Genomic DNA, 18,361 nt, shown 5'->3' with positions numbered 1-18,361 from the left:
CCAGGACCTATAGAAGCTTGCTCTGGTCAGTGAAAATTTAAAATGAAAGTTAATTAAATCTTTTAAAAGTCAAAACTATTTTAATCTTTTAAAAATTATTTTAAAAAATCATTTGTACACACACGGGGCCCCGGGAATCTTCCCCATCCACCCCTTTCTCTCGGCGGCCATGCTCATAAGAATTCGATGGGTTTTACAAGATGTAGATTTCAGTCACGCTATTTTTAAGGTTTTTTGAACTTTGAAAGGAACTTTTATTTCATGCACTTGCTTAATGACTAATTTACGTATTGCACTATATGTTGAAATGTAGTTGAGATTGATATTAACCTAGTTTTACACTTCGTAAAAATAAACTGGCATCTTGATTTTCTTAGTTACAAAACTGAGGTTGTTTTTTATATATACTCTCGTTTTTATTACTAACACATTTTTTCCTAAAATTTTAGTGAACCAATTATTTTATTTACAATAATAGTCTAGGAGTACTTCTAACTTGGTTTGTTTAAAGTCATAATCCACGATTAAGTTAACAATAGTTAAAGATTCTCTGCATTTAAACGCAACATTGGCGCAGATAAATTCACTAAAAGAGGAAATCAGCCCAAGAAATTTCAGCCTTAAGGTGAGTCACGTTGTTCTTCATAAATCACAAGATAAATATTACTGCTCATATATACTTCTAAACATGATTAAAAAATCTTTTAAGAAAGTTAATCATGTACCTTTTTGTCTTTGCTCAATCAACCAGAAATGATAAGGAGAATATGAAATATTAAAGTAATGGTTGAAAAAAGTACCTACAATAAAGTATAATGTTGACGCAGAATGACAAACTTTTTAAGGATATGTTGACATTTATGATCAATGATTTGAAAAAAGTATGATCTTGTGAATCCTGTTAAAAGGTTTTAAAAAAAAAAAATTTTTTAAAGTTTCAACTAATAAACTTAAACTTCAGCTTATAAACTGTACTCAAGCTTTAAATTTTACAAAAGACTATTGTACAAAAAAAAGAAAGAAAAAAGAGTTTGTAATTTAAACCAGGGCTGGCATTAAAAATTCCACTCAAAAAAAACTCATCGAATAGTATTTTTTTGTGGGCTTTTTAGAGTTTTAGCTACAGAAATCAAAGTTTTCTCCCTTTAAACCATAAAAAGTCTTTTTTTGCAACAATAATATTATTTAAAAAAAGGATTCTTTGGGATTAAATCAAGTCTACAGTTTTTAAATCCATTCATTTTTTATCGAAAAGTGTTTATGTAATTCTCTCCAGCTTCCTTCCATGCTGTGTTTTTATATCGTTGAGGGCTGTGAAGCAATAATCTGCAATTTTCTTCTCTGTTTCAGAATCTACAATGTTGTGCAAAAAGTTCTTTTTTCCATCATGAATTGAGTAGGCAATGTTTGAATTAGGCACCGGACTTTAGTTTGGAATTTTGACGATTAATAACAATTTAAATAAAAATTTCTGAATAAGTTGCTTAAAATAACTCTAATTTAAAATAACTTTTATATTTAGACATACAAATTTACAGAAAAAAATTTGCGATTCCTCTCAAAAGTTATATCATTTTGTTTCAAGACATTGCGCAGAGCTGCTTTTGATTAAAACCTATTTAATATGATTAAAATAAATTTTAATTAACAACTTTATGTATGAATGTAAACAAGTTACACTGAAAACCAGGATGTTTTAAACGCATAAAGAGTTCTATTTTAATAAACTTCAGAAAACTAGATTTATTTGAAATAACTTAATTAAATCTTTACTTCAATACTTTTTTAAATAGTTATTAATCGTAAAAAATTAAAAAACTAAAGTCCTGTGTCTAGTTTGGATCAATCTGAACGCTTGACCACTCATCTTGGCCGATAACTAATGTCATTTTTGTTTTTAAGTTCCTGGCAAATCTCAATAGAGAGATCATTATACACATCATCCAGCAACTTTTCTTCTTGAGATGTAGAGCGACATATCCAAGCCGCAGGAGTGAACAATACTTTTGAAACTCTGGACCCTCAACTGAGCTGAATAACAGGTTTGAGTTGATGAAAATTAAGCAATCTGCTCATCTAAAGAATCTTTCTGAAAGGTAGATGTTCTAACAATAAAATTGTTCAAATTAGAAGGTTTCAGCTTACTTGCTAGAGTTAAAGTGGAAATTGGACTTACAAAAACCGACACCTTTGATATATCTGAAGCTTTAGAAGCAACACTACTAGTCATTGAACTTCCAGCATTATATTCTATTTCATATCTTAATCACAAATTAATAGAATTTAGAAATCCTCTAATTATATAAGATTTGTAACTTCTTGCAATCTCGTTGAGGCCTGGAAAAACAAGAGCAATATTTTCTTGATGACTTTATGCTGTTATCACTTACAAGGTAAGTGATGAATCTCATGCAAAATACGTCTAATACATGTTACTAGGACGTTGTTATGGAGTTTTACATAATAGTAGGGCTTAGTCAAAACAGAATTATCTAAAAATCTTCAAATAAGTCAAGTGAAAGAATAAATCCTTTTCAGTGTTAAAAGAATATATCACTAAAGTCGTTTTTTTCCCCAGGTGCATCACAAATGGATTCATGTTGCTCAAAGCTTATGACGTTCATCAGAGTTCAGGTGGAACTTTTAGAAAATTAAATCTTTACATTTCCTTGTCCTACTCACAGAGAAAAATAAAACTTTTAAATTTTATTGTCCTCTGAGAAATCTAAAACCCTCTCAGGCAGTAGGGATAATAAATTAAATTCTGATGCTGGTAAATTCTAAAAAATTATCTTTTCAAACTGTTTCTTACCTTAGTAAAAAATACGAAAATGTTTTCACTCTACTTGTTAAACATAGTTGTTGATAAAATCAAACGAGAAAGTAAAGTAAAAAGTACTTTTTAATGTGAACTCTACGCCAGGTAAAGTGTAATGGTCCATCTTGGGTTAAAAAGCCGCTTAGTTAAAGAAACTGGTCCTGTTCGATTTTTAAAGTAAAACCAACTTTTTTCCTCACTGGGTCAAATCTCACAAATTATTTTGGTTTTTTTTTTTAAGATAAAAGAATAACAGTAACAACAGGTCAAAAGTTGATGTGGTGCTAGTTAAAGTAATATTTGTTGACTTTCAATTACTAGACACTCTCCACTACAACACAACGTAGTATATCAATGCTAGTTTATTGTTAAAAAGGTCTGCCTTATTTAATTTTTATAGAGATAAACTGTGTGATAAGAAAAAAGATTTCTTGTCATAGATCAGGCGCGGATCCAGGAATTTTTAACTGTGTGGCCAAAATTTTTTTTCACGGTTTAAATTTCGATAAAAGATCGATATTTTAATATTTTTTCACAGCATTTATTAATTGAATAAAACGTCGGTAACTTATAATAAGAACCGTTGTGACCATGGCAGGAATCTTTATAGCCAAAATTCGTAAATTACGGCAGACAAATTTAAATTTTTAGGGATATTCCTTAAGCGAAAAAACCCAAAACTGAGGTGCTGCCGTTAAATTTAAACTATATGGCAATTGCTACAATGGCCACCCCTTAGATCCGCGACTGTAGGTGTATATCTTCTGTGGATCAATGGTTTCTGGAAAGATTATGCATGTTTCCCAAAACCACTCCATTCTTCACTATGCCATCAGTTTATGTTGAAAATAAGGTTAAACCGTTCCTAACCCCAACACAAAACCAAATAAATAAGCTCAGCTATTATACAAAATCTACTATAGGTTCTTGTTTATTAAATTTGACCTTAACACAATATTATGTAAAAAATGATCTTGTAAAATATTAAATAACAAAGTCGATGATAAATTTTTTCGCCCAATAGGGATTTGTATGAATATTAATGAGCTGGTGCATTTCGTCAAATGTAAAAATATCGTTATTACCAATATATTTGTATGATTTTGTCAAGATATTTATGATACAAACAATGTCTTGATAAAGGTGGACTTGGATAGGAGCAGGTAATTTATAAAGATATGTTTTTCAAAATATTTGCAACCAAGAAACATAATTACGGCAATACTTGCAAGGTTCTGGAATAAAGAATCTTTTTATTTGAACAATTGCACTGCAGCTACAAGAGAATTATGAAAATGTGAAAATGTACTGAAAGAAAATCTTCGCCATCCACATATGCTTTTTGCTATCTCAGCAGATTTATACTTAAATAGTTTTCTATTCACAATTCAAATACATAGTTTCTCTCATACGTGCACTTGGTCCAATGCTTCTAAAGATCAGTTATTTAGTGAAAAGATATTAACATAATAAGTTAGTTAAAAGCAGGGCTGTGGAGTCGGTAAGCTGCTGTTCCGACTCCGACTCCGACTCCATGATTTTATCATGGAGTCGGAGTCGGACCGACTCCGACTCCGACTCCCGACTCCGACTCCGACTCCTGTATAAGTAACCAATTTCTAACAACAAATAGTTGTTTGTTTTACTACAGTTATTTGTTCGTAACAACAAATAACTGTAGTAAAATGTTAACATCGGCTATTTCATCACTATGATACAAATAATCCAACCACTTAGTGCTTTAAACAATATTTATAAGAAAACAATTTCTGAACAAACAACTTTTCTGAACTCTGGTTATGCAATAAACTCTTATGCAGTCGCTAATAACATTATGAATTTGTCAAAATCATGTTTGAAATATTGTCAGTTGGACAATATTTCAAACATGAAAGATTTTGTTCTTCTTTAAGTTCATATTCTTTAAGAATCTTTTCTACTGAGACCTGGAGAAATTCGCTGGTGTGATTAGTTTTGGCGTCTTTTACTGCCAATGTCTTGGTAACTGCTTCATTTTTTTAAAAAAAGAATTAAACATTGATTGCAAAATAGTTCACTCTGTTAAGAAACACAAAGCGTCCCTTGAGACATTCATTAAGTTCTTCTTTTTGTTTAACAACTTCTTCAATCACTAATTTTCTAATATTCTCTCTCTCCAGAGAAGCAAAGCTAATTGAATACTTACAGTCTTTCTGTTTGTGGAGCAACTCTTTGGTGCTTGGTGGTGGCACGCCTAGCTTTCTACTAAGAATATGTAGCACAGTGCCAGACAATTTAAGTCGAGAGTTAGGGGATCACGAAGTTATATAGTTTAACAGAAGCTAGAGGAGAGCGCAAGGGAGGTGATATATGATTCTCAGTGAAAAGCAGCAAAATACCCTATTGCTTATCACTGTTTTAAAGGCCTAAAAATAATATGTCAAACTCCTTGTCCTCCAGTTGTTGCAAACTACAATTCCCATTGTGTCTGGATATCCTACAGCTTTCAGAGCATTCTGGGACTTGTAGTTTTGTAACAACTATAAAATCCTTATGAAAATTATGAAACTTTGAAAGATTTTTTTTAAACCGGAGTCGGAGTCGGTACAATTTTTCCGACTTCGACTCCAACTCCGACTCCAGCCAAAATGAGCTCCGACTCCGACTCCACGACTCCGACTCCGACTCCACAGCCCTGGTTAAAAGTAATGTTTTTGAAATATTTTGTAAAAAGTTTAAAATAAAAGTGTTTCATTTTAACATTTGTAAAACAATATTTAAATAATTTTAAATAATTCATACTTTCTTGTATCTTATATTACAGAAACAGCAAAACACTTTGATAATATTGTCCACCCATATTTGGACCAAGTTTCACTAAAGACATCCAAACTTGGAGAGTAACTCCATCGCCAGAGCTTCCGTTGATGACTGGTCCTGTGAGTACAATTTACAAAGGCATACTGTGACGTTTGAAATAGATATAATTCCGATATAAAGCTGGTGAAAAAAATCCCATGAACGTAGTTAACTTTACCAACAACAAAACAAATCAGTTCTGATCCAATATTATTTTCAACCTAGGGTTGATTTTTTGTCTAATTGATTGGCAACCATCAGTCACAATTGTAAACTATATTGTATTGAAAGAAAAATAATAGAACTCCTACATCATTTCAAGAATGGCGGGTAATTTAGAGGGCAAAAGTTAGTTATTTATTAGCCTCTTAACTTTTCATAATTTCATTCATTTAGCAGGTTCATCCAGGTTTTAAACCTTTTTTCGTTCCTCGATTTAGAACCTATGAAACTCTATAAAAACAAACATTCAAATTAATTTCTATTCAAATTGATTTCTACCGAAATTTTCTTCCGTTAAAACATAAGGAGAATCAAAATTTGTATCAGTCAATAAAGTCAATATATAATATAATATTGTAGATTGATTAACTTTATTAATCAATCTACAATATTATATTATGTATTGACTTGTGTTAATTTTATTTGATAGTTTTTCTCTAAGAAACACCTTTGACACTTGCTGTATAACAACTTTCAATTTAAATCTTGCTCATAGTTACATAAAAACCTGCTCATAGTTACATAAAAACCTGCTTGTAGTTACATAAAACATTAGAAATAGTTGGAAAGATATTATCTTTAAAATAATTCTAAAAACAATTAAAAATTGTTGTCATTAATTTCTGAATTTTCTTAAATATCTTATCATATCTTTGGAATTTAGAAATTTGTTTACAAGTTCTGCAAGTTGTTCAGAACTTCATTTCACAGTGTGACATGTTACAAAAGATTTCAGCTGTCCACAAGTTCACTGTATGATTTTAAAAAGAAAAAAAAAAAAATCTTAAAAAACGTTTTTATTTTATTATAAAACGATTAAACAAATTTTAAATGAAATTAAAAAAAAGCCATTGGGTGCAAAATTTCAATAATGATCAAAGGTGTAAACTTATTTTCTATACGTCAAACGCTGAGTTGTTGATGTTAAATTTAAAGCTTACAAATCACGCGACGGTCAAAGAACAATTAAAAGTTCCTCTAGATTTTCTATTCAAAAATTTGCTAAAATGTACACAAAATAGAGTTTTTAAACATTAAAAAATGATGACCAGAAAGATTAAGAACATAGTTTAAAGTGTTGAGCAAAATCGAGTTGAAACAAGTTTTTAATGCGTATCATCAGCGCACTCGATGAGTAAACTCGTTAAGTCGATATTTTGATTTAAAAATGTAACTATCCAAATTGATAAATTGAGGTTTACGGACGGAGGAAACTTATTCAAATAGCCTAAGTGTTAAGTCAATTGTGTTAAGTGTTAAGTCAATAGTGTTAAGTGTTAAGTCAATAGTGTTAAGTGTTGACTTCATTTTTTTTTTGTATAAAACCGACCTGCTGATAAGCTTAATGTTGAACAAGTGCCTGAACCAGTTTTACATAGCACATTGTACCAGTTTTACCTAACACAAAATATTAGAACATTTCTTTTTTTCTCTTTTACTATTCAAATAAAATAAATATAAAATTACTTTGTGTTCAATGCTAATATGAATACGGACGAAGTGACTTTCAGTTTTTTTTTTTATAGAGAACAATAAAAGAAAAATCCTAAGATTGCTTTCTTGTGATTGGTCAAAAAAAAATTTATGAAAAGAATTATCATCACCGTCTTTATATTAAATACAGTAAAAAAAAAAAAGGCAAATAAAAATCAATTATATACAATCTAAATATGTGTGCTTATTGTGGCTAAAAAACCTAGGGCTCGCTGTTGTTTTCATTTATGTCTCGCGTTCTTTGGCTACCTAAAAAAAACAAAAAAAAAACACTGCATGTTTTAAGATAAGATTCAAAAGTTTAAATTTGTTTTATGAGCAGTAAAAAAAATGAGAAAACACAACTCACTTCTATTTCTTAACGAAGCCAGCATCCGCAAAACAAATGAGGCGGGTATAGTAACGGTGTCTCGCGTTTCCTCGATCATGCGTTGGTTACGCGCAATTATCTAAAAAGTGTTTTTGACACGATAAAGACAGTTGCATCAGAAACTGCGTATTAGAAATTTTGAATTAATGATATATTAAATATTTTGAATTGGAAAAACTCTATTTGTTATAAATTTATTCCAATGTTTTGAAAGAAGAAAATATTGAGCGAAAACAAAAGAACAAAAAACTCTTTGAAATACTGCAGTATATAATAGCAACATGACGAAAACTGGAGACTTATTTTCATAAAGACTCAGTAAGATCCAAAACTATTATTTGAAACTAGAAAATATTTTACATAAAACCTAATCAAGGTCAAAACAAAAAAAATTCTGGCATTTTTCTCATTTTATTGTTAAAATATATTGAAATTAGAGATTTTTAAAAATTTTCTTTGACCTTCAAATGAACGTTAGCAAAGTTGCATTATTTTTTGTTGCTTTTCTTGCTGCTTCGCTTAACCTTCACGCGTTGTTTTTTCTTTGCAAGAGAAGGCACAAGAGCAACTATATTATTTTATGTATAAATTTGGCTTTCAGTGACTTAGTCAAAAGTTTGTTAGGGTTTACCTCATCGATCTTCTTGAGTGATAATTTAGAAATTCCTACGACATTGTGCAAAATCTCTGGCTTTTTCATTATCTTTCCTGGTTTGGCATCGATATCGTTGTTAGCGTCAATAGCTTTCACAAGACTTCTTTTAGTAAACTCGCCGTTTTTGACCAATAATGCAAGTTGTAAGGCCTTCTTTAGATATATTCCAGCAATGGCGTGGGTGTATGGATTTTTTTGGTCAGTTTTACCTTTAATTGGTATTTCTTCGTATACCGTGGATGTGACGCGTACTTGCTGTTCCATTAAATGGATAGCAACTTCGAGTTCTGAGAAGAGATACGTCATTTTGCTCATACTATTTTGCTTTGTTACTCCGACAATTATGATATTGATTTCATCTTTAATAATGGCTATTTGCATACATAAAAAATTTCAGCTTTTATCACAAATAGTTGGCATGAGAAACGCAGAGATTCAAATTTATAAATCAAGAGAAAATAAAGCGAAGCTATCACTGACGCTGATGTCTTTCTCATTCATCACTTGCTGGACACCATACACAATTATCAGTCTTTTATCTGCATACACGAGCGTTCGAATTCCAATTCATCTGCACCACACATGCTCCATATTTGCAAAATTATCCGCTGTATTTAATCCAATCATTATTTATTGGCGGAGAGATGTGATAAAGATGTTAAGAAATGAATACTTAAAAAGTCGATCGACATTTGTACTCTCTATTAGCAAAATCAGAACACAAAACACTCATTTTTAAAACAAGGTATTTTTACAAGCTATGTTTTTCTTATTGATGACTAGAGACCAGAAAAGAACTCAAATGCTCAATACTTGAAACAAATAACACAAATCATTATTACAACTTTGCAGACATTAACATACTAGAGATATTAAATGGTGCGGCGTCGGCAGACACATAAATAGAGATTTCAAATAAGATTAAAGTGTTGTCTTTTTAATTCCAAAAAAATCACCTTGAAAATACATTCGGTGACTTTGTATAAAAGACCATATATCAGCGTCATGTTTCCAAATTATCAGCATCATGTTTCCGAACATGCAACTTGGCTATATCAAACGTTCTTGTTGTTTCTCTCATTGTTCTTTTTGTTAATAGATGCTAGCTCTCGTTGCAAAAACTGCTTATCTTCTATTTTCTGCTACCAAATTTTCAGGGTTTAATGGTTGATTTAAAGTCTTTCTGCAAACACTATTTACCTCTACATATAAATCTTTCATCGTCTGAGTAATGAAACATTTCTTTCGCATTGATGTTTTTCACCAAAGTGGTAGCACACATTTTGGGTAGTTAAGATTTCTGCAACATGATAAAATTTATGAAACATTTTATCCATCTATACCAGCAGGAAGCCAGCCGATAGTTGTTGTACCACACCTGATAACTAGTGCAGTCAACCTGCTTTTCTTCCTAGTTCAATTTGTTCATAAAAAAGCTTAATGAATTGAAAACTGAGAGCTTAAAAATAATTTTATGAATAAACTAATAAGAAATATACAACTAATTTAAAGATGAAACTGACAAAACAAAAAAAAATAGTGAAAAAGGAAATGGTCTAAGAAATTTCAAAAGAAAAAATTGGTGAATGGAACCCATTAAAAATTTTTAAAACTTTTTTTTTTCTAAATAAATTTAAAGTTAAATCTGCCTCAAACAAAAAATTCGAAGGGTAAAAACCAATATATTTATAAAAGTATTTTAAAGAATTCTGTGCGAAATGAGAATTTCCCTGTAACAGTCGTGTGTTTAAAGTTTATGAACTTAGAAAACAAAAAACGAACCCATAAAACTTTCTTTTTTTTTCTTTTAAAAACTAAAAAAAAAAAACAAAAAAAAAAAAAAAAAAACTGCCATACTTTTCACTTGTGGGAATATTTGGATCGTCAGTTGGTAGGTCGAAAATCAACAAATACAATTTATTTACAGCTCGGGAAAATATTAAGACACTTATCAATAGTGGATTCCACAGGTCAATCGATTTTATTGATTCTACTAAGTATTAAGTTCAATGTTACAAGTCGCTCACAGATTTTTGCATGACGATATTTATGGTTTTTTGTAAATATTTTTGAAATTAATAAAAAAGAGTTCGGCAAAGAAATAATTTTTTTAACAAGCGCCTTTCGTAAACAACTGTTAAACGTCCAGGACGTTTTATACTATGATACAAAAAGTTCATACAGCATTAATCTTACATTACAAAAAGAATGTGTTTTCATTTTAAAAGTGTTTACTTATGGTGGATCGAAATCAATTACTTTTTGTATTTAAATCTACAAAGTATCCACTATGGTTTTGGAAGCTCAGTATCTTACCTCATTCATATCATTTAAAATGATAGGCTCAGAAGCAAGTGGTGCCCAGATTTTTATATCATGGTCAATCCCACTAGTTGCCAGTACTAGAAGTGTCAATAAAAATTTTAAAATTTAAACCACTACTAAAGAGGATTACTAAATGCATGTGATATTATCAATATAAAAAACAACAAAATTTGAGATATATCTTACTAGGGTCAAATGGATGTGGTTGAACACAGTTGACAACATGTCTATCACCTTGTAATAATGTTACCAATTCACCAGTTTGCTTATCCCAAATAAAAATTCTACCACAATCACTTCCACTAAGTATGTAGTTATTACCCCAAAAATTGGCTTCTTTTATCTTTCTCAAAATAAATTAAGTTTAAGTCTTTACCTTTCTCATCAAAGCACACATAATTAAAAAAAACTTTTAGAAAATGAAGTCAAAATAAGTAGCAAACTTTATTATTGTATTATAAGAAAAATGTTACCATTGTTCTCGAGTTTCGATGACCTTTGAACACCATTGTTGTTTTAGGGTGAACTACATGCATACGACTGCTTAAAATACTAGAGTCTGGAATATATATGTATATGTATATAATTTATGTATACATATGTGTGTATATGTGTATGTATGTATGTATGTATGTATGTATGTATGTATGTATGTATGTATGTATGTATGTATGTATGTATGTATGTATGTATGTATGTATGTATGTATGTATGTATGTATGTATGTATGTATGTATGTATGTATGTATGTATGTATGTATGTATGTATGTGTATGTATATGTATGTATGTGTATGTGTATGTATATGTATGTATGTGTATGTATATATATATATATATATGAATGAGTGTTTTCTCCTGTTAAAACACAAAAAATAATACTTCGCTTATCAATAGCTTTTTATTTAAAGAGAAAGCTAAAAATAGTGTCATAAAACCCAATTAACATAATATATTTCTAGTAAGGTTTTCATAAATCAAAAATAAAACAAAACTCACTTGAATGGAAAATACTGTCATCAGCTATCGCATTTAAGTCAAAACTTTCACAACAATAAACTTTATTGTTTTCATTGGATTTATTCTGATAAGCAGGCAAACTACTAGATGTGCTACTTTCATCATTATCGTTTTCTCTAGAATTCTCCCTGCCCTGATTAGCTTCAAAAAAATTACCCCATAACTCTGTCCTCACTTCATGATTGGCTTCTGATAATGACTCATTAACCCATCTTGTCAGTAATTCAGTCATCCTATTCATAAGATGGTTTTCAGCAGAATTTTCTACATCTTCTTGTGGACGAGCTTGGGGACCAGTATCAGACCAATCATTTCGCAGACGCAGTCTTTTAAAAGGAGGAGTGACAGTGTGATCTTTAGTCAAATTTTCACTGCATTCTTCAATGTTAAATGTTTTGTTACAGAAATTATTATTTTGAGAGTTATCATTAGTTGAGAATAAATAAACATTATCACTACAATAACTAACAAGAAGTTCCTTGCCATCTTCACTAAAAAAAAGATGTGTTTAAAAACTGTAAAACATATCTAACAAAAATTGATAGAAAACATAATAAACATCTTAAAATGTTTAAGATGTTATTAATATAAAAAAATGATAGAGATTTTGCTGATTTTGAACACACAACAGTGCTTTTATTACCTGTAAGTTAAGCATGTTACACGCCTATTGGTTCCATTTAACATTTCTTCAGGACAATAATTACACAAAGTTCCCCGCATTGAATGACCTTTGTTAATACTTCTGTTGGTTTCATTAGTGCCTAACATTCTATGATCAAATATTCGCACATGGCTGTCCTTACAACCAATTGCAAACTCATATGGAACAATTGGGTTTACACAGATTGAAGTTACAGCTAAGTCGCAGCAGTCAATTAAAATATCCTACAAAAATATAGTATGAATGTACCATAAGCTCAAATGAATCATTAGTTACTTGGTTAACATAAATAAACAAAATTTTTAGATTCGAAATTTGCAACAGTCCTTTAAAATGAAATAGGAACAAATGAAAGTTTTCTACAAACCTCCTTACATTCAGAACATTTGCACTTGGATTTTACTCTTAAATCAAACATTCGCACAGTGCAGTCTTCACTGCAAGTTAAAAATGTATTTGGATCTCCTGGTATAACCACAACCTAACAGCAAATACACATGAAATGTTATTGTGGCATTAGCTATTCTAGAAACATTTAATCCATCAATCCTTTTAGCCCATTCCTAACAACACAATCCTTACCATCATCTTCTGAACCAGCCAGCATCTGCTTTACCAAGTATACCAGCTTCAAGATTTGACAAGTATAAAGCACTACGTGAGAGTATGAAAAATGAAATGGAAAATGAGATGAAGAGTTTTCAGTAAAGAAAAAGTCATTCTCATGTAAAAAAATCAAGGTTATCTAATATTCCAAATGTTGCTGGCCAAATTATCACAGAATTCAGAATTAAAAAGTTATTGTCTTAAAAAAAGAGAATTTGTAAAGCAACTTAGATCAGTTGAAAAAGAAGCTAAAAAGTGTAAAACCAACCATAAACTCTCACTGCCATTGCAAAACCCTGCCGAAAAAGAAAAAGTTGAGGATGATGAACAGCTTACATCATCTGCAGGTGAAAGAGCTAACCTTGACAAATGCAAAAAGTGTAGAAAAGAATTTCATTCAGGCATGTCATGTGAGAATCCATATTGCAAAATTTAACTTTGCAATGAAACACATTAACCAAAGAGATTTTAAATGGGTTCTAAACTTTTGCCAGATTTCCTGCTAAAAGTAATTTTTTTTTTTTTTTGATTTTCATACTTAAAACAAGATATAAAATTATTGCAAACCTCATAAACAGTTTCAGAATGACAATTGAACTCATTTTCTCCATAAATCGATCCTAATTCATTGTAGTAAACCATTCCATCTCCAGAACAAGACACAATCTAAAAAGATTTTGTTTTTATTTAAAATTTTTTACTAATTCTGTCAACTTGTAATTTAATTTTTAAAACATACAACATTTGTTTTTAAAAACTTAATTTATATTTATAATAAAAATAATAAACTTGAATAGAAAAATTATATTATCAAACAAGAAAACAATTATAACTTTTCCACTATTTTGAGAAAAAAGAAAAGAAAATATAATTTTCTCATACTTTTAACATTAGATATTGTATATCAACATAGAGGCTTTAAAGTTCTTTTTTGAAATAAAACTGCTTTGAATTTTATGTTACAAAGGCTTTTAACAGATTATACAGTAAAATGTACAAAATGGATTTATAGAAAAATGTATAAAATGGATTGTTTCTGAGCTCTGCTCACTCCTAATTATATACAAAGATTATGTCGTATTTATTACTACCAGATGGACTTTTAAAAATAATTTAATTTCAAGTTTTCTGTAATCAGTTTTCTAAAGTATTCTCCTTTAAAATTATGTTAAGGTTGAGACTGAATTATTTATCTTTAAGACCAGTTTTAATATTTGTTTAATTTTCTAAAATAATTATACAGGGTATCATAAAGTCTTTTGTTACCACTTAATAGGTAGAGTTTCATAAGAGGAAGAACTTTTGGAACCTCATTATCTGGTAAATCAAGGATATCAGTTTATACATGGTTATTAAATGGAGTATTCAAGTATTTCAATATTACCTTCATTCTAAACCACATTTAACCGAATCTTAAACTTATTAGTCAAACACAGTTTTATACAAGACTGACTTTCCTCAGAGACTAATCTTTGTCAGTGATTAAATCCACCATAAAATGAGAGGAATCAGGTTGAGAAATTTTAAAACTTTTCAACTTTTAAATTTACATTGAGATAGAAGGTTTTTGTAATTATCCAGAGCAAATTCTATAAACTGTTTGCTTCAAAACAAAATTGGTAGATACCAGAACCAACTGTAAGTGAATTCTTTATAACAGAAATAACAATTTTCTCTTGTGCATATTTCTGTTTCATTACTTATTTAATGTAGGCCATCAGTTTTCTATTAGAGTGGAGGCTTTTGTCTCATGTTTTAACACTTTTCTTGGAACTTATTTACCCAATTTAATCTTACTTTTTACAATCTTACTGATTGATATGTATATATTTTGTTTTTCTTGGTTGATATGAATATAAGGAGCTTCAAATATGACTTTATCAGATATTGTATTTCAAGCTCCATATAAAAGGACAGTTAAATACATTTAACAAAAAAGTTTATCACTTGATAGTGAACATACTCTTGTCTTTTTTTAAGACAATTTTTTCTGGATTTTCATTACTAACAAGAAAGTTGCAGACTTGATGAGATCTGTTAAAACTGTATTCAACTAAAGTTTTACAAATTCCATCTGCTACCATTTTCTTCCTGCATTCTTAAAACTACTGGTATCTTTCCTTACTGAATCTTTTCTTTTTTTTGGTCTTCTGTAAATGCAAGATTTTTCAACTAAAAAAGTCAAAAGATTGTCACTCTCATTCCAAAAAGTGTATTAGCAAACTTCATGTTTTTTCTTCATGTAGTTTCCCATGATTTTTCCCATTAGTTTCTTGTGATCTTTTTTATTTATCTTATATCAAAGAAATCTTTAAAAAAATTATCTTCAACAACTATCATTAAAATCAATCATTTCATTGATCTGAATATGCTAAAAACTTTCCCTTTGAAATACAGCATTACTAAACCTGTTTACATCTTTTGCTTTGATAAAATTATTGTAAAGGAAGTTTAAAAATTAAAAATTTACATTTCATTTTCAGCCAAAAAGTGTGTCTTAGAAAAATGTATGTAAAATGACATTACCTTAGCTGCTTGCACCAATCATATTTCCTCTACATTCTACATACAGTACTCTCTGACATATCATAATTGGCTTTGGGAAGGCAGAACTATAGCACTGGGCCAGAGTGATAACCCCTATTTGGTTCATTCAAAATAAACCCTTCAAAATTAGCTCAATTAGGCTATTTATTTTAAAATATTTATATTTAGTTCATCTTTAAAGTGATTTTTTTTTAAATTTTTGTCTCTGCAAAATTAATAAAATTCAAAGGGAATTGTAAAAAATATACCTAATGCTAAAAATATATATATTTAGAAACAAACTCATTAAAGTTTAAAAAAGTGCTAAATATCTTATGAAACCAACTAAAATGAAAAATTAGCCAGAAGCTATAAGTAAAATATTCTTTTGAATTAATTAAATCTTTGCCTTTTAAATATAAATTTTACTACAGAAAAATTGATATTTACTATTACTTTTAAAATTAAAATATTTGAGAGACAAATTTATAATCTGAAAAAAGTCAACTAATAAACTTTTTAAATAGGCAACATTCTAAATTTTTAACCAATATTTTCAGTATAAAATTTTAGTTTATATTTAATCACACTTTCACCACTAACTTGAAATATTCAGGATACATTATCGAACACATTTGAAATAATTTTTGGAGAAAAAAACATTTTTCCTTGTAACTGGCTTTCAGTTCTTACTACTTTTTAATTATACTTGGTATATTTAGAAAATAAATCAATAACTCAGAGTTTTTTTTTCTTTTTTCTTTTTTTTTTTTTTTCTTTTTTCGTTTTTTTTTTTTTTTTTGTTTTTTTTTGTTTTAAGGCTTTTCCAGATGGTTACAATACCTAGTAATTTGCATACAAAAAAAACCAACAAATGATAACATCTAACCTTTAAATCTGAGGTACAAGGTAAAAACTTTGCACTAAAAATATTTGCATTATGACCAGATTCAATAGAATGTACCAATTTTTCAGAGTAAATATCATAGATATTGAGAAGGTGGTCATCTGAACCACTCAACAGAAGATTTCCAGAATAATTCCATGCTAAAGTATTGACACATCCCCTGTGATCATTTAAAATTTTACAACGCTGAAGACGATAAATAAAATTTCGGCTTGATTTTGTAGCTTGGTATAAAATATGTGATGAACTGAGACCATACTGTTGGTTCACAATGCATTGTTTAACACTTGGGACAAATGCGCTACCTTGCTTCGCTAACATTTTATGTATAGTAATATAATATTTATTACATTTTCCTTAAAGAGCAAGTTTGATTTATATATGTGCATTTAGTAATATGTAAGAATTTGGTTCTTCAAGTAATAACCTTTTTGTTTTCAAAGTTTGAGTTTTGTAGTTACATAAGAAAAGTTACCTAAAAAACTGTAAAACTTGAAAAAATAGACTAATTTATGTGAGTATATATAAAAAAATATTTTAATTTCTTTTTGATAAGTATTTAATACCAAGTTAGAATGATACATATTAAGATATTATGCAACATTTTATTTAGTCAACATGTTTATAAAATATTCCAAAAGTCATTAAACTTGACAAAATGTGACACGATTTGAAAGTTGACAGACTTATAAAGAAAAACATATTTGGCTAAGATTTCCATAAAGAAATGAAATGTGATGAACTTGAAATTTGTGAAATTATTAGTTTTTGTTGGTTTAAGTATGTTTTTTTTTATCCGTTAAACTTAAATTTATTTTCAGTATTAAAAAAACCTATGATTGATTATACAACAAATTTTAGTAGGATATTTAGTAAATCTACATTATATGAATATTATATAATAATTTAAATTTGTGGCTTCTCAGGAATTTAGAAGATAAGTGGATAAATGGTACTTAGTATTATTGAAAAAAAAACAAATAAATAAAAAAAACAAAAAAACAAGTTAAACCAGAATCTATTTTGAAACTGATTAGGCACTATAAGTATTTTAGTACAAATGATGAGTCCAAATCATAATTATTTTTTAAAATTTTAAGTTGTCATTTTTATCATTTGACTAAAAAGACATTAACTATTTTCAGAAAAATTATCTTATTTTAATTTAAACAAGATAGATGACGTTTTAAAAATATTTTAAGAAAATCAATATTTTTAATATTGATTTTCTTAAAATATTTTTAAAATTTATGATACCACCTATGATATTACTCAAGAAAGTTTTTTTTTATTGCTTTTTATCTTTTTCTATATTCAATGCTAGGATTTTAAAGTTGAATTTTAAAAGTTTAACCACTCTGCTATTAAATGCCTAATTAGTTTTATCCACTATATCCTTTTATCAAACTTTTATGCATAATGCATTGTATTACAGATATAGACTAATAAAAAAACCTTTGTTTTTACTTTTCTTATTATATATATATATATATATATATATATATATATATATATATATATATATATATATATATAAAAACTATTATATCGATCATTCTAATTTTTAAAACGCCGAGTTTACGGACACTTTAAAATATGGCTGTGTTCTTATTAGCTGCTTACGTCATAATATTAAGAAAAGACTAACTATATATATATATATATATATATATATATATATATATATATATATATATATATATATATATATATATATATATATATATATATATATATATATAGTTAGTCTTTTCTTATTATTATGACGTAAGCAGCTAATAAGAACACAGCCATATTTTAAAGTGTCCGTAAACTCGGCGTTTTAAAAATTAGAATGATCGATATAATAGTTTTTCATACTGACTCAAAAGTTTTTTATCTTCATAATTTCAAAAAAAATTGCGAAAATGTTACAGA

At 28.7% G+C, this 18,361-nt stretch overlaps 2 protein-coding genes and 1 long non-coding RNA gene across 7 annotated transcripts; 2 read left to right on the top strand and 1 right to left on the bottom strand.

Moving 5' to 3' along the window:
- Positions 1-444: 444 nt before the first annotated feature.
- Positions 445-5,966, top strand: LOC149891036 (uncharacterized). The gene is made up of 2 exons (XR_016450582.1): positions 445-625; positions 5,622-5,966. It is a non-coding gene; the product is annotated as an uncharacterized LOC149891036 (long non-coding RNA).
- Positions 5,967-7,433: 1,467 nt separating this feature from the next.
- Positions 7,434-16,844, bottom strand: LOC145180236 (DDB1- and CUL4-associated factor 6-like). 5 transcript variants are annotated; one of them, XR_016450834.1, is made up of 11 exons: positions 16,427-16,844; positions 13,579-13,677; positions 12,773-12,886; positions 12,385-12,629; positions 11,721-12,232; positions 11,196-11,281; positions 10,909-11,065; positions 10,714-10,799; positions 8,204-9,808; positions 7,722-7,821; positions 7,434-7,621 (listed from the first exon to the last, which is right to left on the bottom strand). XR_016450834.1 is itself a non-coding variant. In XM_090082282.1 (10 exons), exons 1-10 carry the CDS (start codon positions 16,763-16,765, stop codon positions 7,575-7,577), a joined length of 1,785 nt encoding a protein of 594 aa, XP_089938408.1. In that variant the 5' UTR covers positions 16,766-16,844; the 3' UTR covers positions 7,434-7,574. The 5 variants fall into 5 exon arrangements, 3 of the variants coding, with proteins under 3 accessions (XP_089938408.1, XP_089938409.1, XP_089938410.1); XR_016450835.1 differs by lacking the exon at positions 8,204-9,808 and having other exon boundaries at positions 10,909-11,069; XM_090082282.1 differs by lacking the exon at positions 8,204-9,808.
- Positions 8,188-9,136, top strand: LOC145180238 (pinopsin-like). The gene has a single exon (XM_080055096.2). The coding sequence runs from the start codon at positions 8,210-8,212 to the stop codon at positions 9,134-9,136; it is 927 nt and encodes a 308-aa protein (XP_079911222.2). The 5' UTR covers positions 8,188-8,209.
- Positions 16,845-18,361: the final 1,517 nt, after the last annotated feature.

Source organism: Hydra viridissima, unplaced genomic scaffold, assembly GCF_058129835.1.
Source record: "Hydra viridissima isolate aposymbiotic clone 2 unplaced genomic scaffold, HvirCarnegie_v1 scaffold_3, whole genome shotgun sequence".
Classification (NCBI taxonomy): Eukaryota; Metazoa; Cnidaria; class Hydrozoa; order Anthoathecata; family Hydridae; genus Hydra; species Hydra viridissima.
This window is presented reverse-complemented; position numbering and strand designations above follow the sequence as displayed.